Source organism: Pinus tabuliformis, chromosome 3_1 (genome assembly GCF_031772625.1).
Source record: "Pinus tabuliformis cultivar Carrire ecotype Pingquan chromosome 3_1, CPIR1, whole genome shotgun sequence".
Taxonomy (NCBI): Eukaryota; Viridiplantae; Streptophyta; class Pinopsida; order Pinales; family Pinaceae; genus Pinus; species Pinus tabuliformis.
This window is the reverse complement of record NC_142301.1, coordinates 288,712,786-288,739,486: the sequence shown is the minus strand read 5'-3', so window position 1 is coordinate 288,739,486 and position 26,701 is coordinate 288,712,786. Positions and strand designations below refer to the sequence as shown.

General features: G+C 37.8%; 1 protein-coding gene across 6 annotated transcripts in view; it reads right to left on the bottom strand.

Annotated features, from left to right (window-relative positions):
• The window catches only part of LOC149186915 (arogenate dehydratase/prephenate dehydratase 1, chloroplastic-like), a 193,527-nt gene that overhangs the window by 61,047 nt on the left and 105,779 nt on the right, over positions 1 to 26,701 (bottom strand). For 4 of the 6 annotated variants that reach the window (XM_089411227.1, XM_089411226.1, XM_089411225.1 and 1 more), the window contains 4 exons: positions 7,111 to 7,188; positions 6,856 to 6,945; positions 6,374 to 6,441; positions 6,001 to 6,082 (listed from right to left, as the gene is read on the bottom strand). In XM_089411227.1, coding sequence (XP_089267353.1) covers positions 6,001 to 6,082; positions 6,374 to 6,441; positions 6,856 to 6,945; positions 7,111 to 7,188 — 318 coding nt within the window. Of the gene's footprint in view, positions 1 to 6,000; positions 6,083 to 6,346; positions 6,442 to 6,855; positions 6,946 to 7,110; positions 7,189 to 26,701 lie in introns of all 6 variants that reach the window. The other 2 variants (XR_016255729.1, XR_016255730.1) reach the window with 2 other exon arrangements.

The window sequence follows — 26,701 nt, the reverse complement described above, 5'->3', positions numbered from 1 at the left end:
AGGTATCTGTACAAGCTACTCATCTAGAAGCTAGAGGAAAGAATGGAAATCCAGAAGTTGGGGGACCATCCCAACCCACTGTAAGCAAGAGCAAGGAGAAAAGAAAGCAGAAGTGGAAAGCAAGGAAGGCTAACACTGCACAAAAAGGAAAAGCTTCATGCACTCACTGCAAAAAGGAGGGGCATGATGATGAGCACTGTTGGATTCTGCATCCAGAGCTGAGACCTAAGAAGTCCGAGGGCAAGAAGAAGAAGACTACTGCAGCTATTCAGAAAGATTTGGGGTCAGACTCGGGAGATGAAACAATCATTGCAGCCACAGGTATAAAAGGTAAGAATTCTAAAGCATCTACTAGTAATTCTGTTCAATCTGTTATTGATGAAGAACATGAGAGAAAAAGACATGAGCTTTTCCATATTCGAGTTGTTTCCAAAAATCAAAAGATTGATACTTTATTTGATAGTGGCTCACAAGTAAATCTGATTTCTGAAGCAATTGTAAAGAAATTGGGATTAGCAACTACACCTCATAAGAAGCCATACCCATTAGGATGGTTGAATGATAAAGTGCAACTACAAGTGACTAGACAGTGCAAACTCAAGTTTTCTTTTGGGTCAGCATTTGTAGATGAGGTTGCGTTAGATGTAATTCCATTGGATATATGTGGAATTGTTTTAGGAAGTCCTTACTTGTATGATAGAAAGGCTATTTTCTATAGAGCTGAGCACAAGTAACTACTTGTTAAAGATGGAATCGAATACTTTGTAAGAGCTCATAAGCTCAAGAATAATTATACTCTCATAAACTCAGGACAGATGAAGAGAATGATAAATTCATGCAAACAGTTCTTACTAATGGTTGTAAAGGAAAAGAAATTTGATAAAACCAATGTATTTGGGGGCTGTAATGCTGATCAACAAATTGATATAGAAAAGATTGTTTCAGAGTATGATGTCTTATTTCAAGAACCTAAAGGTCTGCCACCCAAAAAGGGAATAGTACATGATATTATTTTGCAGCAAGTTGTTCATTTGCCTAACATTGGGATGTACAGGTTATCTGCTTTAGAGAATGCTGAAATCAAGAAGCAGGTGCAGGAATTTCTCGAGAAAGGGTTCATCAGGCCTAGCACATCACCATGTGGGTCACCAATCGTTTTGGTGAGAAAGAAAGATGGCTCGTGGAGAATGTGCATTGACTACCGAGCACTAAATAAGATAACAATCAAAAATCGTTATCCCCTTCCTCGCATAGATGATCTTTTAGATCAATTAAAGGAAGTTGTTTATTTCACCAAGCTGGATTTGCACAGTGGATACCATCAGGTCAGAGTTGCAGAGCAAGATGCATGGAACACTGCTTTCAAAACAAAGCAGGGATTGTATGAATGGCTGGTTATGCCTTTTGGCCTAACTAATGCTCTTGCTACTTTCATGAGATTAATGAATGATGTACTCATACCTTTTCTTGATGATTTTGTTATTGTGTATTTGGATGACATTCTGAATTTTAGTAAAACGTGGGAAGAACATTTAAAGCATGTTAAGCAGACATTAGATGTTTTGAGAAGAGAAAAACTTTATGTTAAACTCTCCAAATGTGAATTTGGAAAAACCTCTCTAAATTATTTAGGTCACATAGTAGGGGGAGGCGAACTGAAAATAAATCCCTCTAAAGTGGCAGTTATCATAAACTGGCCTAAACCCAAGTCTGCTACAGAAGTACGAAGCTTCTTAGGAGCAGCACAATATTGGAGGAAGTTCATTTCCAATTTTTCCTCAATTGCAGCTCCCTTACATGCTTTGACGGGATTGAACAAGGTGTTTTAGTGGGGAGGCAAACAGCAGAAAGCCTTCGACACCTTGAAATAAAAGATTAGTACAACACCTGTACTAGCACTGCCAGATCTACAAAGACCATTTGAGATCCAAACTGATGCTGGTGACTATGCCATGGGAGCAGTGTTGACACAGCACGGTAAACCCATATGTTATCATTCTAAGACTTTTAATCCTGCAGTAGTTAACTATCCTACATATAATAAAGAATTGTATGCATTAGTTCCGAGTGTGAAAAAGTGGAAACATTACTTAATGGGCAAAGAAATAGTAATACATACTGATCATCAGCCACTTCAATATCTACACTCCCAAACTAAGTTGCAACAGTCAAGACATTATAGATGGATGGGTTTTCTACAACAGTTTCATTTAGTAATCAGATATAAAAAGAGCATACATAACAAGGTTGCAGACATGTTATCTAGACCCATTATAAATGCATCTACCATACTTAAGCATAATTTTGTGCTGCATGAAACCTACATAGAACAGTATGCTCAGGACATGGACTTTCAAGATGTATATGCAACTTTGAGTCAAGGCAAAAGAGTAGAAGAATTGGACTATCATGTGAAGGACCGACTCTTATATCATTGTGGGAAACTCTGCATTCCACAAACTGAGAGAGTAAAGATAATTAGGGAAGCACATACTTCTCTGATATCAGGTCACTTTGGGGTAAGTAAAACAGTTGCACAACTGCAAAGGTTCTGCTATTGGCCGAAAATGAATGAGACAGTTTCTAGATATGTAAAGGGATGTGCTATGTGTGCTAAAAGCAAGCCCAGTAACAGAAAACTAGGCTTGTACACTCCATTGCCAGTTCCTTCTCACCCTTGGGAAAGCATTTCCATGGATTTTGTTGGAGGACTGCCCAAATCTAGGAAAGGTCATGATTATCTGTATGTTGTTGTGGATAGGTTCAGCAAAATGTGTATTTTGATACCCTGTAGTAAACAGATTACAGCTGAACAAACTGCAAAATTATTCTTTGAACATGTATGGGTTCATTTTGGATTACCCACTTCTATTGTATCTGATCGAGACACCCGATTTGTGGGGAAGTTTTGGTCAAGTCTGTGGGAACTAATGGACACCAAGTTAAAGAAAAGCACAGCTTTTCATCCACAAACAGATGGCCAGACAGAAGTAGTTAACAAGACGGTGATCCAGTTACTGAGAGGATATTGCAGCAAACACCCTAAGCTTTGGGATGAACACTTGTGTTATGTGCAGCATGCTTACAATAGAGCCAAACACTCTTCTACACAGAGATCTCCTTTTGAGACCTGTTTTGGTTTCATACCAAAGTCTCCCTTGGATTTTGTCTTTGGTAAAGATACCATGGTTGATAGACACAGTGATGTGGACAAGGCAACTAGGTTCATTGAACAGATCCAGGAGATCCACCAAGCAGTACAGGAATAGCTGGAAAACAAGGCTAGGCATGATAAGCATCGGATGGAGCATAGTTTTCAAGTTGGAGACCAAGTCTGGCTGTATATCAGCAAGGACACGATGCAAGGTGAAGGTAAAAAGCTAAAAGCTATCAGGTATGGACCCTTCAAGATACTTGAGAAGATTGGTGAAAATGATTTTCGCCTTCTGCCAGCTTACATGCACATCTACTCAGTCATGAACGCAAATTGCTTGAGGTTGTTTGAACCTTCAATGATTGAGGACCCTGAAGAGCAGAGTCAATTACCTTCTGTTAACGACCTACTACTTGAATATCTTAATGAGTTGCAGAAAGACACAGTGTTGGATAGGAAGGTAAGGACAACGCGCAATGGACAGGTGGAGTACCTCAGGATTGGGCTTAAAGGTTCGAAGCCAAGCAGTGCGAAGTGGATTGAGATTGGGCAAGTGAGACAGCAATTTCCTCACTTAGTCGATGCTTGAAGAAAACCAACTTTTTGTGGTCCAAAAGCTTTTTCAGTGAGAAGGCCGTGATCCGAATCGGATCCACAAAAGACTGTCAAGAACCTTGACTATATCGAGTTGAACAAATCCTTGAAAATTCCAAAACAGCGATCAAAAATGCCTTGAACCAGTGGCAATGGCCGCCAACGTAGAACGACGAGGACCTCGGTCAAAGCGCGTTGACCGAGGCCCATGGAGACTGCGCAGGAGGTCAAAGCAGCCCCTGGGAGCCCCGGATCAGGAAAAGGAGGCGATTTTGATGCGCTAATCGCGCATCGCTGGGCAAATAGGGCCAAAGTGGAAGAGCCTTAAGCACTCGGTCACGTTGGGAGCTGGAGAACCGCGGGCGGAGAAACAAAAAACGCTAAAGGACAAAAGCGGGACCCGCGCTCTGGAAAACCGGCGGTATTGATCGAGGCACCCTTGAATGGTAAGAGGTTTTGGAAGAGAGCGGAGTGATCCCACTCAACGATCGAGTGGGATCCTCTTCCAGTAACTTGAGAATTTCGATCTTGAAGCAGTAAACCCTAGCCTTCCTTCTTCGCACGTGTGAGATAGAGAGAGAAAAAATAGCCCAAAACACTTCTTATTTCGTCCTTCTCCTCCTTCGCTAGCCTTCTTCTGCTTCTCCTTCACTTAGATGATGAGAGGTGAATGTGTCTCAAAAGGAGGTTGAGTTCCCTCCTTTATATAGGCTTCTAAGGTGGATGAGGCTCCTCAAAATAGGCCGACTTCTTAGCTACCAGGCCGACTTGGTCTTGGAGGGCATTTTGACACCTTTAAATATAAAATTAATTCTCTTTACAAGTTACAATGTGTCCGATGGCGTCTTCAACTTACGACAATGACTCTTTTGACTTCTTGACCTAGGCCAAATCCTAGAAGCACTCAATGGGTGCTTGAACTCTAAAATAAAAGACATTGAGCATGAAACCCATGCTCTAAAATAGCAATAATAACTTTTCTTTCATTTTACAATATTCAAAAAATATATTTCATATTTATGAAGAACAAACCTAGTTACACATTTTTCAACATCCAAGACCCCCATCATCTATTCATGATGTAGAGTTGCAATATGCAGAAGAAGAGAATGTAGATCCATTTGAGTATATGTAGTTAAACCTACAAGCTACTACACATTATCATATTATTAGAGTGATCATGGATGAGACACTTATTTTTGTACTTACTATTATCATTTATGATATTATCCTTTTTGTATGGAGGAGGATGCATCATTTCATTGTTTTAGTCTTCATATTTATAAAATATCTAATGATTTCAGTTCTAAATGTTGTGATTTATAAATGGATTTGATTTTTGAACTCTAAAAGTGTTTTTTTTTTAATTTTAAAAAATATTATTATATTTTTTGTACTTGACGTATCCTTGCCATATCCAGATCCCGGGTTTTCAAAAATCTAGTGGATCCTGATCCGGATCCGTATAGGTATTTATATATGGTCCTCCTTTGTAAATCATGTCCTATTCTATTCTATCATTGCTCATACATTTTTCAGTATATTATTTTACCCACATGGATTTCTTTATGTTGTTCCAAATATTTTGAATGTTTGTGATCTGAACTGGATTGATTTGTCATAGTTCTGTTGTAATCATTTTGTGTTGTGTATAGCCCATAGGGTCTGTTTAAAGGATACTGCTTATATCATAGCTGTCATCATTATTAAGAGTAGATCACTAAGTGAGCTAAAGTCCAATATTCATCTATCTGTACCTCAATAATAAGAGTAGATCACTAACTGAGCTAATGCCCAGTCCTTTAATAATTTCAGCTTCTTTTTAGCAAAACAAAAACTAAGACAGGTGAGGTTCAGGCAAAATTGAGGGGAGACATTGATGACTGCTACTTAATGTTAAATTTGTACTCCTTAACCCTGAGTGTTAAAAATATGAGATTTGACAGTGCAGATGTTTGAGTAATTATAATCTAATATATGCTGCCCATGACTGAACTTTTTCCAAAAGATATGCCTTCAGATATATTAGTAGTTGCCAACGTCCAAGAGAAACAGAATCAAGAAAAAGAAGAAGCAGATCTACGACAAGCAGTAAAAACTTTGAACCAATATGTATCAGGTGACATTTGGTAAAAGACCAATAAGTTTGGACAAATTCTTTATATTAAAGAAACATAAAAATAAATGATGACAAACCTAACAAGTAACAAGGAAAAGCTTCAAAAGATAACAAATATAAAAGCACATAATACCTGCAGGTGACCTAAGGCATTTTGAGCTCGTGGATCAGCCATAGAAGCTTCAAAGTCAATGTAGAAGAGATAATCAAAGTACCTGCAACACAACATAATTACTGAGCCCACAAATTGTCTCAAAAACATGCAAAGTTTTAAAATCCTTTGATTTGCCTACAGCAGCCTAACAATCAATAGAGAAGGCAAAAGAGAACTGATTTTTCAAAAAGATGGAAAAAAGCCTCAACATTTCACGCATAAGAACTAATCATAGAACAACTATACTAAGCTTTCCTTCACAATCTCTGACAAACAAAATATTTAATACTCGTAAAAAGGAGTTCAAATGTTAATATGCATTAACCTGAACCAACGAGGATTCATTACTCACTTTGCAGCACCAGTGCTAGTATCATTAACTACCCACAATGGTCGCTTTCTCTGAGGTCTACTTTCTATCTGCCACAATTGAATGGACAGTTTGTTCAAACCCAAAGTGGCAATCAGTTAAAAGTTAAAACAGTCCAACAGCTAAAATAAGAATGGAGAGAAGTCTTGCAGGCAATTTCAAACCTAGACAATAAGAAGGTAACTTTGGTAATCCAAAATTCCAAATTACCTAAGATGATCTAGACCTCTGTTCACATGTCAGTAACATTATGCAATGAGTGATGTGTGTGCATAGAGAACATGCAGGGTGACTACAAGGCCATTGAACCCAAGACTGCCAGTTAGCACATACGCATGCCAACCATCATATCAACAACATTATATAGTGCTCAACAAGATGGTGCTAACCATCATATCAATGATAGAGTGGAGCATAATCGATCAACAAGATGTTTTAAAAGGTTGGCCATGAAAATACACTACCTTTGTTAGATTGATATCTCTTAGAGCAAACACTGCAAGTGCCTTAAAAAATACTCTAGGCCCGTCCTCAAGAGTGAAAACGATGCTCGTCTGTAAACACAAGTAAACAGACATATTGATGAGGTGTGCAAAATAAGAAAAAAAATCAAATACTCGCAAAAACAAAGGATAAACAAAATAAAATTGAATCACTAGTAAAACTTCTGTCATATGTCATACCTAGCAATTAGCATAGCAAAAAGCTTCACAAATTACCTTGAATGGTCTGTCAATTCTTGGAATGATGGGCTCCCTTGCCAACATTAAGAATCGAGTGACATTGTCTAAATCATCCTGCAAGTACAACAAAATTATTATATCAGAAATCATTCGTAAATTGCTCAAACACTGGAAAATATCCAACATAAAGACAAAGAGTTGATATATATATATATATATATATTGTCTTTACAACAATCTACATGCCAGTATATATAAAAATTGATGGATTACAAGATTAACGGTTGTGATCCTTAGTGATTTATTATTTTTTTTAATAGTACATAATTTATGTTTGTTACATTGCCTCCCACTTCAAAGATGTTTTGTCCTCAAAGCATAGTCTGGAAAAGTTTACGGCTTGGTTCATACCTGTATTGCATTCACTTCATGCTTTAGTCTTGATGAGACCCAGCAATAATATCTTCAAAGCTGCAAACAATATTTTTGCATTGCATGTCAATTGGTCCTCAAAATTAATCTTCATTGGAACATTTTGTAGATAGCTTTTTTTGATGGAACTTCTTTCCTTATGCTTTCCAATAGAGCATTGGTTCCATCTCCATTCTTTTTCAGAATTATAGTTCTTCTAAACAGTGTTGATAATATCGCCGAAATATCGGCGATATTCGCAAATATCGCGATATTTTCAGCGAGCCGAAATATCGCCCCGAAAAAATCGTGATATTTGCAGGTTTTGAATTTCGCGCGATATTTGCGAGATTTCGGCGATATTTTCGTATATAGCGCGAGACGATGGTAAATATCGCCGGCGGCCTTTATAAATTGGGTTTTTGGTTTTTGATGCGTCATTTCGTTTTCCGATTTCGGGAGAGCTGGAGACGCTGCGAAGGAGGGTTTGAACTTTGAACTTTGGCTGCGAAGGAGGGTTTACAGGTATGCTCCAACGTTAATATGTATTATGGAGTCCCTTGTGAATCGTGATCACTTGGTATTGCAAATTGTAGCATTGATATTGCAGAATCGCAGATTGTAGCGTTGATAAATCATAATAGATATTGTGAGGGTGGCAGCGTTACATGTTTTTCCAGCACCAATGTTAATGTATTAAATTATTAATGCCCAACATTATTGTTGAAAAATGCAACGCTCATCTTGCAATCACTCATCGGTAATGGGCACAAGTTACAACTATGCATGGAGCTTGGAACCTTTACATGGTTCTGCGGCCTGCCTATTTCTAAAGTTTAAACTTTAAACATATATCATTACACGGCTGCATGGTGTTTTTTGGGGCAAGCTATCATGTAAAAGTTTTAACTTAAAACTAGTACTAATATGATCGTCCTTCTCCATATGATTTGGCCTTTGATAAATATCCAAGGTCTGGACAAGGCTGAAACCAAATCTATCCCCGTCTTCAAGGTGTAACTTCAAATATTTGTCCTCAAAATCATTCTTCAAACCAAGTTTTGTCCCTTTTGGTGGTTGCTCTAAGAACATACTTTGTATCCCCGGAAGTTTTCTGTTTCTCTTAGTTGCATCACCATTTGCACCCAATACCTCAAAACGAGCATCATTTCTGCATATAAGTTCATGGTTTATGACTGATGAATACATTGAAAGATTCACATCTTCTTGATGGGCTGGATAACTCCATTCCTGAGCAGAGGAAAAACTGGTATGGTTGCTGGCATAAATAACAAAGGATCTTGAATTTTTTGGCTGGTAAAATCTAGAAGCAGTAGCAATTTATCACCACATGACTTCTATCTAGACAATTTGGATCTCCATACACAACAGTACGACCAGTTCTGTCTCTCCAAGAGTTGTAGACTTTGCTTTGACCATGTCAGTGTGATACTATTATTGGAATTATCTCCAAATCTAAAACTATGCAGAAAGCCATCTTCAGGGAACATTGCAATATTTGTCCCAAAAGCATAATGACTTCTTTATCCAACTAGAGGATATGGACCATTTAATATATGTGATGTTGTTTTGTTTGAGTCCTTGATTGGACAATTATCACTATCAGGGATCAACAGGATATGTGATGTTATTTTGTTTGAGTCCTTGATTGGACAATTATCAATTTATCACTATCAGGGATCAGCAGGATTTGGTATCGCCTTTGAAGTTTGATGTATCATTTCTATTTGACATCATATATATCAGTGTTTTCTTCATATTTATGTGCCAATGTGTTTAGTTCATGTTCTTATTGCTTTATATGTTTAGAAATCTGAAAAAAATGAATATATTATGCATTTTTTATGCTTGCCGATATTTGCCGATATTTTGCCGATATTTTCGCCGATATTTCCGATAAGATATTTTCCGGACCCTCGCCGATATTTTCCCGATACCGATATTATCAACACTGCTTCTAAATGTATGGATACCATCATTTATATTGATTTTTATTTTGCAGTTGCTCATTTTGTTGAGCAATATGTTGATTGTTATGATTAGGATGACAACAAGGCTGAGAAAATTTCAACTCTGAAATCATATTGCAGCAACTTGAAATTATTTTCTAATTGTTAATTAATTTAACAATTTATCTGCTACGACAAATACCAAATAGTTCACACTGCAACCTTCACAAAAAAACTGTAGAAGAAAATAACACTGGAAACTGTGAAAATACTAGCAAACACACATAAAAATTAACACAGTTATTTTTGGACAAATGTCTCCGAAAAAAACCCAACTTGGGAACACCGGTGCAGCAGCTGAGGGTTTTTATTATTTTGCAACAATGAAAAATTCTGAGTACAACAGGATGTTGAATCTGACTATCCTACAGAGAAAAATACTAGCAAAAATCTGGTAAGGAATTTTCCTCACCCCACAGGAAAATCCGGGCTCTGACTGCAGCGCCAAGTGAGCCGTCCAAATTGCTAATGCACAGGCCTGCGTCACCCTTGTGTAGTCCCTTCTACGCTTAGCTTGAATCAATTGCTCCTCAAGCCGTCTAGTCTGCTGCTGACTTGGAAAACGTCTCTCTTGGCCTCTGGAATGGCTTTCCGACCTCTAGAACTGAAACTCGATTTTCTCCCAGCAAAATCGAACTGCCTCTAAAGGCTTCTACGCATCCCCTGCGTCAGCCTCACTATGGCTATCTCTGCCTCTCTACAAATGCACTCGCCGGATCTAGAAATCTTCCCCTAGTCTCACTGTCTCTGACTCTCTGCTTCCTTCTCTAGCTTTTCGGCAACTGCTGCTGCTCTCTGGAAATCGAATTGCCGAGGAAATAGAACTCCACAAATGTGTTCTCCATCTACCCATTGACTTCTTCTTATAATCCTCTGTTGGACCTCCATCGAGAACGATCAATCATCCAGTTTTCCCCTTGTTCCATATTAGTATGCCCATAACATTAAATGAAAGCACATGATGCAAAAATGGTTAAAATACCCGCAAATAGATGACCCACTTTCCTTCAAGAAGAAACACCAAATGAGAGAGATATTTGACTGAAGCAATAAGTGAAGAACCCTAATTGTTATGTGTTGATCATATAGGGTTGTTGGCCAGTTAGCTGTTCAAAGAGGGGGGAAATTTCCTCCTAAGGTTTACCCTCATTTTGGTGGGTAACAATGAGTTTCCAACACCAAGGCCACCCGACTCTCTCATGTCATCCCTTACCTTCCTCATGAATTACTTCCTCTTTAATTATTGAAATGGAAGGTTTTACCTTTTCCCCAAAACATTATTTTTATTAATTAGGTTGAGGAAATATATTTATATAAAACCCTTATGAATATCATTTATATTTATCAGAAAAATCTTTTTTACACCATTTCCCCAAAAAAACTTTATTATTTTATTATTTTATGTCCATGTTAAATCATTAGACCAAATCCCCAAAGAAATTATATTTTATTATCTACCTTCCAGGAACAACCAAACTTAACTTTTATTGTGACCTTTTAACCTTTCTAAAAACCTTTGCAATGTGGATGCAAAGAAAACCCTTTGGATCATTTACCTCGAACTAGTACCTCAGCATGAATCCATACCTCCACATGAACTCATACCTCTACATCATTTGTCTCTACAATGTTTATCTCCAAATGAACTCACAAATATTATAATATATTTATATAGATAAGATAAATATATTTATATTTCCAGCTGCATTATTTATAAATTATATTCCTATTCCCAACTATGGGAGCTTATAAAGTTCTCACCCATATAGCATTTTATGCCTGATTTTCACAAAGGTAAACTTTCTAAATTCCTTTCCAATAGGGAGAAAACAATGCTCCAAAAATTCCACCATTATTCTAATAATATTGTCAATTTAATTGTCATCTCAGATGGTTGGGAGGAATGGCTGGAATCTATTAGAAAATCATAAAGGAAGAAAGATTTTATTTTCTTTGATAATTTCTTGTGATGTTCTTGTGTTCTTGTTAACTTCATTATGTCTTCTTTTAACTTCTTTTCATCAAGCAACTATCAAAACATTAATGCATGAAGATCAAAGATAATGGAGACACAAGATGTAGGCTCTCAGCCAGGGCAAAACCCCTCTTCAAGGGGAAAACCCAAAATTCTCTTCTTTTCTTTAAGAACCAAATCAAATGAGACAACCAAGACCCTTAGACCTTAACAAAGACCTTCTCCATTCCATCAAGTCAGCCTCCCAAGAAGATTAGACAAACTCTAGCTCATTTCTTCACAAGTCAACTCAAGTCAACTCTTCTTACAAGGGTCTTGGCCCTCTCTACCTCAGTGTCCTTACACGTGTGGCAAAACATGACAGATTCCAGACCTCTTCCACTTTGCTTTATCTTCTAGTCTTCTTCGCTATGCGTCCTTCCTTCTTTTGGGTACTTCGCACTTCCTTTCCACTTCTAGAATTGCAGTTCGAAGTCCTTAATGATCTACTCCACAATAGGTCGAATGCAGGGGTATATATAGTGGTTCAAAGCTCTTCTTTGAGGCCGAAATGAACAGTGGGAAAACCGACTTGATGGTGGAGGAGTAGATGACCCAACTACATCAAAATAATTTCATTTCTTTGATACAAAATGCCCAATAAGGGTCTAGACCATAGACTCATGACTCAACCCTAGAAGCCTTCAATGGAGGCTTTGACCAAGAAATAAAATAATAAAGCATGAAACCCATGCTTAAATATTTTTTTCTTTTACAATAATTTTTTCTTTTTCTTTCTTTTGACAAATAAATATTACATCATGATTCAAATACAATTATGAAGGCCGATACTAGTTACATTTCTCAACACTCCCTCTTAACTAGGGAGGTATTCATAATTGTTCAACCGGTACAAGGTTGACCTCAATTTGAAATGTTCCCAAGAAGAGTGTAATAACATACTCAATGCTTGGGATACCCTCACTACTAAGGTATCCGCCCAACAGGGTCTAAGGTGTCATCTAGGCATTTGCCACTATAGGTACCATCAGGCTACATCCCTGGCATCAATCCAACAGGATATAGATACCATCTAGGCCTCTATGCCCTGACACCAACCCTTACATGGATCTGAGGATCAACACTAAACCGGAGCTCCAAATGATACCCTCCCTGTGGGATCTAGACATCAACTGAGATCTCAATATTAACCAGGGTACAATGTCCTCCCAAGTACCATTATATAGACAGTTTCATGGTACTTCATCTCTCCCTCTCAACCAAATCTAAAGATATCCACCACTCCGAGCATGCTCCTAAAATAATCTAACTTCTTGTTGGGAAGATATTTCGTCAACACATCAACTACTTGTTCATTTGTTGGCACATACTGTAGCTTCACGACCACAGCCATTATCAAACTTCCAATGTATATGTTCTTTGTATGCTGCACAAAACTCTGGGGTCTTCAACTATTCTAATGTTGCTTAGGTCATCATATTATCCAAACACATATCAATGGAACCTTCCTTCTTCAATTTCTCCAACAACACCAAACTCAACCTCAACACTTTCCAAAACATCCAATTCTTGTCCTCATCAATCATGAATAACCATTTGTAGTGCTTTAGCCTTTCTCCAATCTTACTCTTTCTTCAAGATCTTTACTATAGTTGTCATAATATGCCCTCCCTCTTAATTGGGGAGTTATGCACATTCTTTATCTGAGCTTCTTCTCTACTAGGGGACAAATCCATCAACAACTCAACCACACAGCCTTTATCATCATGTCATCGAAGAACTTCAACCTTCCGAAACATTATTCCTTCTATCCTCACATGGCAACAAGGTCATCTATTAATTAACAATGTATACTTCAATGCTATCAAGATTCTTACAACTCCCTCTTTCCATCATGCTCAACATCATCATCAAGTATGAGGTAGGTAAGCATCTTCAACATTTTGAAGACTATGTACCTGCAAATCTTCAACAACAAGTATAACCAAGCACAAATATATATGTATAGAAGCATGAAATTATCTTTATCAATAGGGTTAGCATGTCATCACAAGTGGAAGCATCATAGGGTTATCAAAACTAAGAAATCATACTTTATATATCTAAAGCCTAAACCTAGTTAGGTTCACAATCAACAAGGGTTACACCTTTCATACCCTAAACTTCTAACAACCTTTGCTACGGTGTCTATCAAACAAAACTTTAGATATCAACAATTTATTTCAACCATTATTACATCTAGGGTTTCATTATCATGCCATAGAAACTTATATTAATCTCTACTAGGGTTTTGTCGTAAACCCTAGACATAAACATCAAAACTTTAATGTTAGATATACAACAGCTTGACCAAGTTAAGGTTTCAATCAAATGGAAGCATATACACCTAGGGTTTCATTCCTAGAATTTTACATTTACTATTACAATGGTTTTGTCATAAACCCTAATTCATCAAACTCTAAAGGTCTATGGTTTTATTATATAACTTAGACATCAACAACAAAGCCTAAAGGGCTAGGGTTTCATAACATCAACAAACCCTAAGTATCAAAGGAGTAGGGTTTCATCATATGTTCTAAACTTTATTAACAAGCCCTAAGTAGACTAGGGTTTTATAGTGAACCCTAAAGATTAGGGTTTAGAGTTAAATATAGATAGTACGACAGTGATTGATTTGATCTAAAGTTCAATCATTCTTAACAACATAAGAATCTTTATAGCGCAACCCTAGACATGAAAGTTAGCGATATAAAAGTAAGCACAAATGATCATATCTTCTTGTATGAAGAAGACCTGCTACAAGCCTTTAAACATACCTTGAGTTGCTCTTATAACAAACCTTGTAGGGTTTCCTATTGAAGCACTCCCTCTACAACAAAGCTTCTTATAAGTCTTCCTTTGAAGGCTCCCTTTGAATCTAGTCACAATCCTTATACCTGCAAGTTTAATCCTTCCCAGGAAAGGATAATAATCAAGTAACAAAGATAAAACTCAATATATAGGAAATCAAAAATAATACATATCTTTTATGAAAATGTGGAAGCTTTTACTTGAAGTATTCTTTTCTTGCATGAGATCAACATTTCTATATGTAACTGCAATATATACTTAACAAGTACCAAAAGTATACAAGTACAGGAGTATGATAACAAACTCCAAACCTTATGATATTAATTCTAGGGCTTCAAATTCAGTTCTATACTTACTAGGATTTTCAATTTCTCCTTAGACTACCTACAAACCCTAGAGACCAAAACTAGTGTATCTATGAGGGAACAAAAGGAAATAGGGTTAGGGTTTCTCAATTAGGGTTTCAACAAATTTTGAAAATTACAAACCCTAGAACCAAAAGAGATTTCAAAACTTTAATCTAATAAGGATTAGACAATTTATATGTACCTCAAGAATAGCTTACCTTAGTCCTCCATGATCATAATAAGTTTTATGCAATGGTTTCTCCAAGATGCTATGAATACTTTGATGCTTGTTTTGTAGTAGAGACTTCCAAAGTGATAGGTTTACTCACTCTTTCTTGTTGTTGTAGATTAATTCTTAGAGATAATTCTTGTAGCCTTCTTTTACAAAAGTCGTCCATTAAATGGTTTCTTAAACAAATCTAGATTTCCCTCAATAGATGCGGACTAGATTTTTCTTCAAGGTGACACAACTCGTGAGATGAAGAGGGTGTTGCAAGTCTTGTCAAAGACTAATACATAATTCACTGTAAGGTCTTGGCCTTATACAGATCTCTTACTGCTACAAACTTTTGGTAATGACTTATAAGATACTTCGAGTTTTCTGAAGATGATCTTGGCCTTAGTGGATAATTGTAAATTCTAATCTGTCCTTTGAGAATGCCCTTATATAGTTTCCTTTGCAAATAAACTCTTCACTGGCTACAAGGACTACCCTTGGTCCTTACAATACTTCATGAATTTCAGATTCTGGAAAAAGATTCAAACCTTAATTTTTATGTGCAGGACTGCAATCTCTTCACTAGATACTTGGCCTTGTCTAGGGTTTATCATCTATTTTTCTAGATCCTTCAAAAGATACTTCTTGGCTTCTTTAAATCCTTCGCTCCTCTAGTCCATATCTGCGGCCCTAATTTCATAAATATACTTGGATCCTCTTCTTAGGTAGCTTGGCCTAAACAGTCCCTTTTGAAGCCTTCTTTCTTCCAATAATTGTGATCTTCTAGTTGCCTTTTTCCTTCTCCTTTTCCTTACCTCTGATACCATGTTAGAAAATCATAAAGGCAGAAAGATTTTCTTTTCTTCGATAATTACTTGTGATGTTCTTGTGTTCTTGTTAACTTCATTATGTCTTCTTTTAACTTCTTTTCATCAAGCAACTATCAAAACATTAATGCATGAAGATCAAAGACAATGGAGACACAGGATGTAGGCTCTCAGCCAGAGCAAAACCACTCTTCAAGGGAAAACCCAAAATTCTCTTCTTTTCTTTAAGAACCAAATCAAATGAGACAATCAAGACCCTTAGACTTAAACAAAGACCTCCTCCATTCCATCAAGTCAGCCTCCTAAGAAGATTAGACAAACTCTAGCTCATTTCTTCACAAGTCAACTCAAGTCAACTCTTCTTATAAGGGTCTCGGCCCTCTCTGCAACACTATAATTTGGTCTATACTTTAGTCTTGTACCTTCGACCCTGTAGTACCTCAATCTCCTTACACGTGGGACAAAACATGACATATTTCAGACCTCTACTCCTTCACTTTATCTTCTAGTCTTCTTCCCAATGCTTCCTTCCTTCTTTTGTGTATTTCACACTTCCTTTCCACTTCTAGAATTGCGCCAACATGAACAGTGGGCAAGGCGACTTGATGGTGGAGGAGTAGATGACCCAATTACATCAAAATAATTTCATTTCTTTGATACAAAAATGCCCAATAAGGGTCTAGACCATAGACTCATGACTCAACCCTAGAAGCCTTCAATGGAAGCTTTGACCTAGAAATAAAATAATAAAGCATGAAACCCATGCTTAAATAATTTTTTCTTTTACAATATTTTTTTTCTTGCTTTTGACAAATAAATATTACATCATGACTCAAATACAATTATGAAGACCGATACTAGTTACATTTCTCAATAGGATCCTCCCCACCTGGGTTCAATTCCCACAAGTGATATGATGAGCTTTGATGTAATGGTTTCAAGCCTTGTTGAGAATGAATAGTCTATCAAGGACTGAAACATATATATTCTTCATATGGAATACAAAGATATTTTCCACATAAAACAACAATATATATATATATATATATATTTCCAACTTAATCCTATGTGGAAGTAAAGAGTTAAATTAAATCTCTTGCCTAATGGCATAAATTTCGCAGTGTTTACCAGTGTGAGAACATAGAATATTTATATTTATGCATGAGGTCTTCTTCACGTGAATGATAATGACCAACCTCCCAAAACTTTAGGAAGGAAGAGAAATATTTCCCCTAATCCAGGGGAAAATACAAGATCCCCATTAATTTAAGGAAAAACTCAAGATTCCTACCAAATTAGGAGAGGGGCAAAATTGAATTTAGACACCACTCTTAATTGAAATATTACATCTGCCAAAACATAAGATTGAACTAATGATAACATCAATATAATTTAAATGAAACTACACATATAATTCCCATGTCGACGTGAAATATTTTAAACCCAATAAAACCATACATTTTTACCTAGGTGAAAATGTGAATATAAAAGAAATAACCTTGAGGCTGGCAAGCTTATACAACCAAATCCTTTGATATATTCTAAAATGGAAATCGAGGAAAAATCTTCGCTTGTTAAATCTTTTAGACCAAATCTAATTTATTTTACTTCAACAATTTTATTAAAAACCCAGAAAATATGTATCTCAAATACTGAATTGTTGATCAAACAAGCCCCCAGCGGGTAGCTCAATTGGCAAGCACTGTGAAAATGAAGTGTTATGTATCAAAGAGATTCGAGGTTCAAATCCCCCAAACTTAAACATGTTTGTGAAAGGGGCATACGTAGGCACCTAGGGGTTGTAGTCGTAGCGGTTGAAATCGACCTCATGTCACGTGAGTACAAAACCGACCTAGTATTCAATTCTTCTAGTCACACACACACACAAAAAGATTGTTGATAAAACAAACAGACTGGTATATTAACTTTTAGAATAAAATGCAATGCAAATAAAATGGGGAGATCAATCACACTACAAAAGAAAATTTGTGCCCAACACAACTTTCCTTCATATTAAATTTCTCAAGAAAAATTGGGCCTAAACCTATTAGTTTTTGTAGTATCGAACGTGTTCTAGTCTGGAAACTTGGTGAAGGGGCTAGAATACTTGAGATCACTTAATTAGATTATTAATCTATTTTTTAATGTTTCCTAAGTCTAAACTTAAGAAAATTGGTTAATTAATCATAATTAATTAAGTCAAGGTGAGAATTCTCTAGAAACTCACACGAATCGACTTCGATATGATCCTAGACTTTGATTAAGTTTTAATCTTGGTCATTGGAGCCCCAACAGAGGATCATAGGAAGAATTTGATGGACACTTGGAGAAGACACTTGAGAAGTTCAATTTCCTTGGAACTTTGATTTCCAGAGAGCAATAGCAATTGCCGGAAAGTCAGAGATCAAAGCAGAGACAATAAGGGGCAGCGATAGTGAGGTTGGACTCTAGAGGAAGCTTTCCAAATCCAGTGAGTGCATTTGCAGATAGGTTGAAGTTTCTCTAGGAGGATGCACAGTCCTAGCACAGAAGCCTTAGAGGGCAATTCGATTTGCTAAAGAGAGCAAACATTTTCAATTCTAGAGTGTTGGAGAAGCATTTTCCCAGTCAACAGCAAGTAGGACGACTTGATTAGCAAACGATTCGGGCAGCATGTGTGGCAAGCAACTTCAGGTTGACACAGGGCATGTGCATACCTAGTTGGATGGCTTGCTTTTCAGAGGTAGTCCAATGCCAAAATTGCCCAAAGTGAGGGTAATTTCCCTCTAGATATTTTTACTAATATTTTCTCTGCATGATAGCCAGATTTCGGCATCCAAATTATGGTACTCAAAATTTCTCACTACTGCATAATAATAAAACCCTCAGTTGCTGCACCGTTTTTCCCAAGTTGGGTTTTTCCAGGGACATTTGTCCAAAAATAACTGTGTAAATTTTATGTGTATGTGTGCTGGATTTTCTTAATTTCCAGCGCTATTTCCTTTCGCAATTTATTTGTGAAAATCACAATGTGAATTATGTGATATTTGTCATAGTAGATAGTGTATAAATTGTTAAATAAATAAGCAATTAAAAAAGTAATTTCCAGTTGCTATGATAGATGAAATTTTCACATGGTATCAAAGCATGAGTGATCAACCAGGAAGCTCAGAAGCGGAGAAGAGAATTTCGTTGTTCAGAGGAAGAAGCAGGCCAAAATTCTCAAAGACTACGTAGTACCCAGACTGGCAGTTTGAATTGTTGGGCAGGAGTTTGATTTTCAACTGCAGTCTTGCAAAAAACTCGAAGTTGCCCGGGATAGTGATTCTAATAGTCAGAGGAAGCAACAGCAAGTCAGATTTTCACTGAGCAGATTTCTGGTTTGATGTAGAGGGTTTTGCAGCAACAAAATCAACGTTGGGTGGAAGAGAAATTGCACACACAGTAGGAGATTTATCTCAAAGGGTTTCAGCAAAGAAATCTGATTTTCCCAGTAGCAACTAGCAAGACTGCGCATTCCAGGTGGGAGTGCAAGTAACAGAGCAGCAGCCAAGCAGAGGAAGAGGGAGTTTCCTTACTAGATTCAAAAATGGCCCGAACAGGGCTCAGAGACCAAGATAGATTGGAGAGAGCCTACAACTATGTCATCTGGAAGGCTAGGATGTTATTCCTTCTAGATGAATATGGTCTCAAGACCTATGCAGAGAGTGTGGTAGCAGTTCCCCAAGACCCAAATTAGCAAAAGGAGTACAAGAAGGAAATGGCGAAGGCCAAGAGGATGATTTTGGATGGTGTCTAAGATCATCTAGTCTCACATGTGGCAGACAAAGGGACAGCCAAGGAGATGTGGGATGCTTTGTCTGAGTTATTTCAGAGTTCTTCCAAGCAGCAGAAGATGTACCTCCAAGAGAAGCTGAGGAACACCAGAATGAAGAAAGGCAAGAGCATAGATGCCTTTCTCACTCAGATTAGGGAAGTCCGAGATCATCTTGCAGCTATTGGGTCAGCGCCTCAACCCACAGAGCTTGTACGATTGGCACTAAATAGTGTCTCAGAGGATTGGCAAGTATTTCTCCAGAGTATCTTGGGCAGAGATACTAGACAGGATATGGTTCGATTTACAACAGAAGGAATTGAGACGGGCTCACTTAAAGAGTACCATCAGCAGCAACAGTAGCAAGGGCGTGAAGAGTGAGGAGGAGAATGTGACCCTAGCATCTAAGGGTCCCAGTCAAGGGCAGGGGGAGAAAAAGAAGAAGAAGAAGAACCTGTCAAAGGTCAAGTGCTCCAGATGTGGTGAGTTCGGTCACTACAGTATGCAGTGTCCTCTAGGAAGAAGGACAAGCAGGAGAAGCAAGACCAGCAAGCAGCATCCGCGGAAATAGACAAGCTTTCCTCTAGGCTAGAGGAAGAGTTTGCTATATTTGTAGATATACCTCCAAGAGTGAGGTGGGGTGATTTGGTGTTGTAGCCCCAAAGAGCTACAGAGATTGGGCAAGGTCCATTGAGTCCACCTCATGGATCATTACCTAGCTACGGGGGTCCACAGTATTTAGTAGCAGGATGGATCAGTGGCAGTTGATGCAGTCAGTACCAGAGTGATAGTTGCAGACTAGTAGCAGTCAGGTGCTGAGGAGCGCAGTGCAGTGTTGGCAGCAGTGCAGAGTGGAACAATGCAGAGTCAGCATCAGCGCAGATTCTTCAGTGACAGTGCAGAGGCTAGTAGCAGTCAAGACTCGGGAGACAGATGCATCATCCTGAACACAGTTGATTCAGTATTTCGGATGCTTCTCAGTTGCAACAGCAACAGATGAGAGGGATTTGCAACGCAGATGTGGGATTGGCAGCAGTATGGCAGTGTCACCACCAACACGGATGCAGCATCAGAGTTGCGCAATGGTTGGTGGGCAGCAGCAGCCAGACATCAACAGCGTGACAGGGGATGGTACAGAGACAGGGTGTTGTGGCAGGGTGTGCAGCACTAGAACACAATCCTCGCTAAGAGGAAGTGTTAGTTTTTGTAGCATCGAATGCGTTCTAGTCACGAAACTTGGTGGAGGGGCTAGAATACATGAGATCTCCATAACCCATAAATATTTTCTGGAAATTCCACCTAGAGATGACTTAATTAGATTATTAACATATTTTTTAATGTTTCCTAAGTTTAAACTTAGGAAAACTGGTTAATTAATAAAAATTAATTAAGTCAAGGTGAGAATTCTCTAGAAACTCACGCGAATCGACTTCAATATGATCCTAGCCCTTGATTAAGTTTTAATCTTGGTCGTTGGAGCCCCAACAGGGGATTATAAGTGTGAGAAATCAATGTTAGTAGAATTAGGGTTAGATTTCTCTTTCTTGATAATTACTTGTGAATTACGTTGGCTTCTTTTATATCTTATTATATTATCTTTCATCAAGCAATTACCAAAATATGTGTATGAAGATCACAAGAACAAGAGACACAAGATGTAGGCACTCTGCCAAGGAAAAACCCCTATCTAGGGGAAAACCCGGTCAAACTTCTTCCTTCAGTAGTTAAGACGAGATAATCCAAGACTCTTCAACCTAGACATAGACCTCGTCCAACCACCAAGCCAGCCCTTCCTTCCAACAACTTCGATTTAGATCTTCGACCTTGCAAAAGCAGCACTTCGACCAAGCAAATCCAAAATTTCTATCTTCCAGCAGCAGAATCTTCGACCCAACACTTTTAGAATTTCGATCCTCCAGCAACAAAACTTCGATCCAGCTAATAACCCAGTAACTTTGCATAAAAGAGAGAGAGACATAGCCCAGAAACTTCGACTTGCACTTCTTCCTTCTTCCCCTCGAACTTCGTACTTTTTATGCACTTCCTTGATGTATATCAAACTTGTTAAGTTGATGTCCAAATAGATCAAACCACTCTAATATATATAGCCTTTTTTGTGGGTCGAATTGTCCTCTTGTAGGCCGACTTCATTAGGCTAGGGCCGACTTGGTGTGGAGGTGACAAATTACATTTTTGACTCAATAATAATTATTTTTACATGATACAAAAGCCCAAGAAGGGTCTCATTAAATGGACAATGACTCTAATAACTCAGTATAAAACCTAGAAGTCCACAATGGGGACTTTGACCTATAAAATGATGACCCAAGCATGAAACCCATGCTTTAATAAGTCATTGTAATAATAATAAAAAAAAAATTTCATTCTTTGACTCAAATATAAATATGAAGACCGAACCTAGTTACATTCTTCAACAATCCCTCTTAAATAGGGAGGTATTCATAATTTACATATGTAAGTACAAGGAAGATCTCAAAACACAAGAACTATGAAGAACTTCGGCACACACGGTGCCACGAACTAGATTCCTAACCAGGGCAATCTATCCAGGTGGGACTAAGATGGACTAAAGCTTTCAGCCTGTCTAGGTACCATTAGGCTTACTTGCTAACCATCAACCCAGGGAACTAGGTGCGTAATGCAAGGTCAGAGCTCTATGACCAACGCCACCCTCCCTACTTTGGGAACTAGACATCAACACATATGTCAACCAGATGTCCTCCCAGGCATTTTGTATCACACAAGATGCCTCCTCAAGTCTCTTCCAAACACCTTTCGTTAATGAAATCAGTAATATCAACCAAACCAAGCATGCTTCTCAAATATTCAAACTTCTTATTAGGAAGAGACTTTGTTAACACATCAGCTACCTATTCGTTGGTCAGAACATACTGTAGCTTCACGATCCCATCTTGTACCAAACTTCTAATATAGTGGTACTTATTGTTGATATGCTTCATCCTTGCATGGAACACGGGATCTTCAGACATCTTAATGTTGCTTTGATTATCACAATTTATCATAGTAGGACTTAGAGGTTTCTCAAACAAATCTGATAGAAGCTTCCTTAACCATACAGCCTCCTTTCCTACTTCACATGTAGCCACATACTCAGCTTCAACACTACTTAAAGCAATAGGATCTTGTTTTCTACTCATCCATGAAATCATCGCAGATCCCAAACTAAAACATCCACCAGTAGTGCTTTTTCCATCAGCCTCACTGCCACCCCAATCAGAATCTATATAACCTGTCAGCTTGACTTCGTTGCTATCATACTTTAGGTAGTGATGAATAGTACCATGTAGATATCTTAATATATGCTTGGCAACTATCCAATGATCATGACGAGGCTCCAACTGAAATTGACTAAGAATGTTCACAGCAAAACATATATCCGGTCTAGTGTTTACTAGATACATCAGAGAACCCACCAACTTTCGATAGGAGGTAGGATCTACGAGACTTGAGTCAGAGCTTCTCAACTTCTTGAGATTGATGATCATGGTAGTATTCATGGGCTTGGAATCCATCATACCGAATTTCTGCAAAAACTTAGTTATATACTTTCCTTGCCCCAAATAAATCTCCCCAGGTTTTTGCCATACTTCCAATCCTATGTAATAATGCATCTGACCCAGATCCTTCATTTCAAACTCGGCTTCCAGTATCTTCTTGCATTCTTGTATCCTTCGCTTTACACCTGTAATAAAAAGATCATCCACATATAGTAAAATAATGACTCACTCATTATCCACAACCTTGATATAGAGATTTGGATTAGCAGAACTTTTGACGAACCTAATTCTTAGAAGGTATGCATCCATTCTTGCATACCATGCCCTAGGAGCTTGCTTCAAACCATACAGGGCCTTTTTTAGTCTACAAACATGAGCGTCTTTGCCAATTATTTAAAGCCTTCAGGTTGTTCAATGTATACTTCTTCATCGATAGTTCCATTCAGATATGTTACTTTTACATCCATTTGATGGATATTCCATCCCATTGTTGCAGCCAACGAAACCAAAGATCTTATAGTAGTATATCTTGCGGTAGGTGCAAAGGTTTCTTCATAGTCTATACCTTCCTTTTGAGAGAAACCCCTTGCAATGAATCTAGCTTTGTACTTGTCTATGCTTCCATCAACAGCATGCTTGATCTTGTAGATCCATTTAGAGGTGACAACCGATTTGTCACTTGGTCTAGGAACGATTTCCCAAACCCCATTCTTCATGATGGATTGATATTCTTCCTGCATAGCCTTCTTCCATACTTCTTGATGAGCAACTTCCTCAAATGTAGTTGGTTCAGCTTCTATTAGTTTTGTCATGTATGCAACATATCCATAATATCTTTTTGGTCTTTTTCTTTCTCTAAAAGTTCCTTTCACAGCTCCATGTCCTTCGGCATCTTCAAGAGTAGCTTTTAACCAATTTGGCCTCTTCCTTGTGTCGAGTATGATCACAAGTTGAATAGGCTCACTTGGTCCTTCTTCTTCTTCTTGATTTGTAGTAGGATTGTCGTGATGCTCTTCTTCTTCAAATAGTGGTATGTCTTCGTCATCAGAATCAATAGGAATATCTTTGGATCTTTTGTAGGCATGATTTTCATCAAATATAACATCCCTGCTTACTTCAATATGTCTTCCTTCCTTGATGTAGATTCTATATGCCTTTGAAGAAAGATTGTAGCCAACGAAAATCCCTTTAATGCTTGTAGAATCTAGCTTCTTTCGTTTGTCCTTTGGAACATGGATATAAGCGAGACATCCAAAGATTCGAAGATGGTCCACACATGGCTTCCTTCCTGTGAATGCTTCTTCAGGTGTCATATTATCAAGGATTCTATGAGGACTTCTATTTTGTATATATACAGCAGTCATTGCAGCTTCTCCCCATAGAAATTTAGGAATATCTTGATCAAAAATCATTGTTCGTATACATTCTTCAAGTGTTTTATTCTTCCTTTCTGCAACTCCATTTTGTTTGGGATTGTAGGGAACAATGAGCTCCCTCTTAATTCCTGCTTCTTTGAAATAGGTAATTATTTCCTTTGAAGTGTATTCTCTGGCATTATCAGATCTCAAAGTGTTTATTCTTCTTTCGGTTAAGGTCTCTACTTCAGACTTAAATTCCTTGAACTTTTCAAATACTTTGTCCTTTGTTTTGAGTAGATAGAGCCATGTCTTTCTAGAGTGATCATCAATGAAGGTTACATAATAAAGATGACCTCCAAGTGATTTGTCAGACATAGGCCCACACACATCTAAATGGATAAGGTCCAATATTTCTTTAGACCTTGTTTCACTGCTTGTAAATGGTTTCCTTGTATTCTTTCCTAAGGCACATCCCTTGCATATTCCTTCACGATCTTCTTTAATATTGGGAATGCCATTTACCAATTTATTGAGAGAGGGAATAACCTTGTAATGTAAATGTCCATATCTTCTATGCCATAGTTCAATGGGATTGATTTCCATGTGAACTAGGGCTTGAGGAGATGGTGTTATTACTCTATATAGACTTCCTTCATGAATTCCAATAACCCTAGCTTTATCAATGCTTGAATCTTTACCCCAAGCCAAAACCTTTCCATCTACAAAAGCAACTCTATCACCTTTATCTTCTAAGCAAGAAATTGAAAGTAAATTATTTTTCAAACCTGGAACATAGAGTATATTGTTGAGATGTAGCTTTGCTCCATTGTCCAGCTTCAAAGAAGTTGATCCCAAGCATTTCATCGCATAGCTTTTGTTGTCTCCCAATTCCACTGCATGAGAAGATTGTTCCTTTGATAGAGTGTGAAGTTGTTTGCTATCTCCTGTCATGTGTCTTGATGCTCCACTATCAATAATCCATGCATTGTCATCATTGAGTGAACCTGTGAGTGCAACCAAAAACCCTTTGCTTTTGACCTTGTTGAATAAGTTGTAGATGATTATTTTGATCCAACTTCCTGCAATATTGAATCCCATTTTCAAGTATCTTATCATAGAGGGAGTAGTCCTTTCTTTCAAGCCAATAGAGTGATTTCCAATCTTCCTTGACCTTAACTCTGATACCATCTTGAGAAATCAATGCTAATAGAATTAGGGTTAGATTTCTCTTTCTTGATAATTACTTATGAATTATGTTGGCTTCTTTTATATCTTTATTATATTATCTTTCATCGAGCAATTACCAAATTATGTGTGTATCAAGATCACAAGAACAAAAGACACAAGATGTAGGCACTCTGCCAGGGAAAAACCCCTATCTAGGGGAAAACCCAGTCAAACTTCTTCCTTCAGTAGTTAAGATGAGATAATCCAACACTCTTCAACCTAGACATAGACCTCCTCCAACCACCAAGTCAGCCCTTCCTTCCAACAACTTCGACCTTACAACAGCAGCATTTCGAACCAGCAAATCCGGAATTTCGACCTTCCAGCAACAGAATCTTCAACCCAGCGCTTTCAGAATTTCGATCCTCCAACAGCAGAACTTCGATCTAGCTAATAGCCCAATAACTTCGCATAAAATAGAGAGAGAGATAGCCCAAAAGCTTCGACTTGCACTTCTTCCTTCTTCCCCTTGAACTTCGAACTTTTTATGCACTTCCTTTATGTGTATCGTGTTGAATTTCCATGATCTTGGGGTCTAGGTTAGAATCTTAAAATCTCTGACGCTACCAAATTAAGAATCTCAACAAGAACTACTTTGCACAGTGGAAAATATATAGTAAATCACACACACAAATATACACACTTTTTAACAAAATTGTACAATAATATACAATCACCAATTTTCATTATATTAAACCAAATCTGAATAATACAACAGTCTATGGTATACAAGACACAATGAAAAACATCGTTGCAGCTTCTGTGTTGTATCTTGTCCTGTTGGTTCTTCGCTTCCGTACTGCTCACTAGCTACCCCTTAGTCCTTCAAAGGACAACACATCGAGACTCCAGGAGGGCTGCCACCTAACAATGTTGCATGTCACTTCTACTGCATGTACACAGGCTCATAAATCTGCTCTCTAGGTAGGCCTAATTCCCGAGCTCCAATCTGCCTTCTAGTAGCCTCTTTCATCCATCAAAGAGCTACTCATAAGGCTGCAAACTTCACCCAATCACGCACCAAACAACGTCCTTCTTGTATGCTGCTCTAGG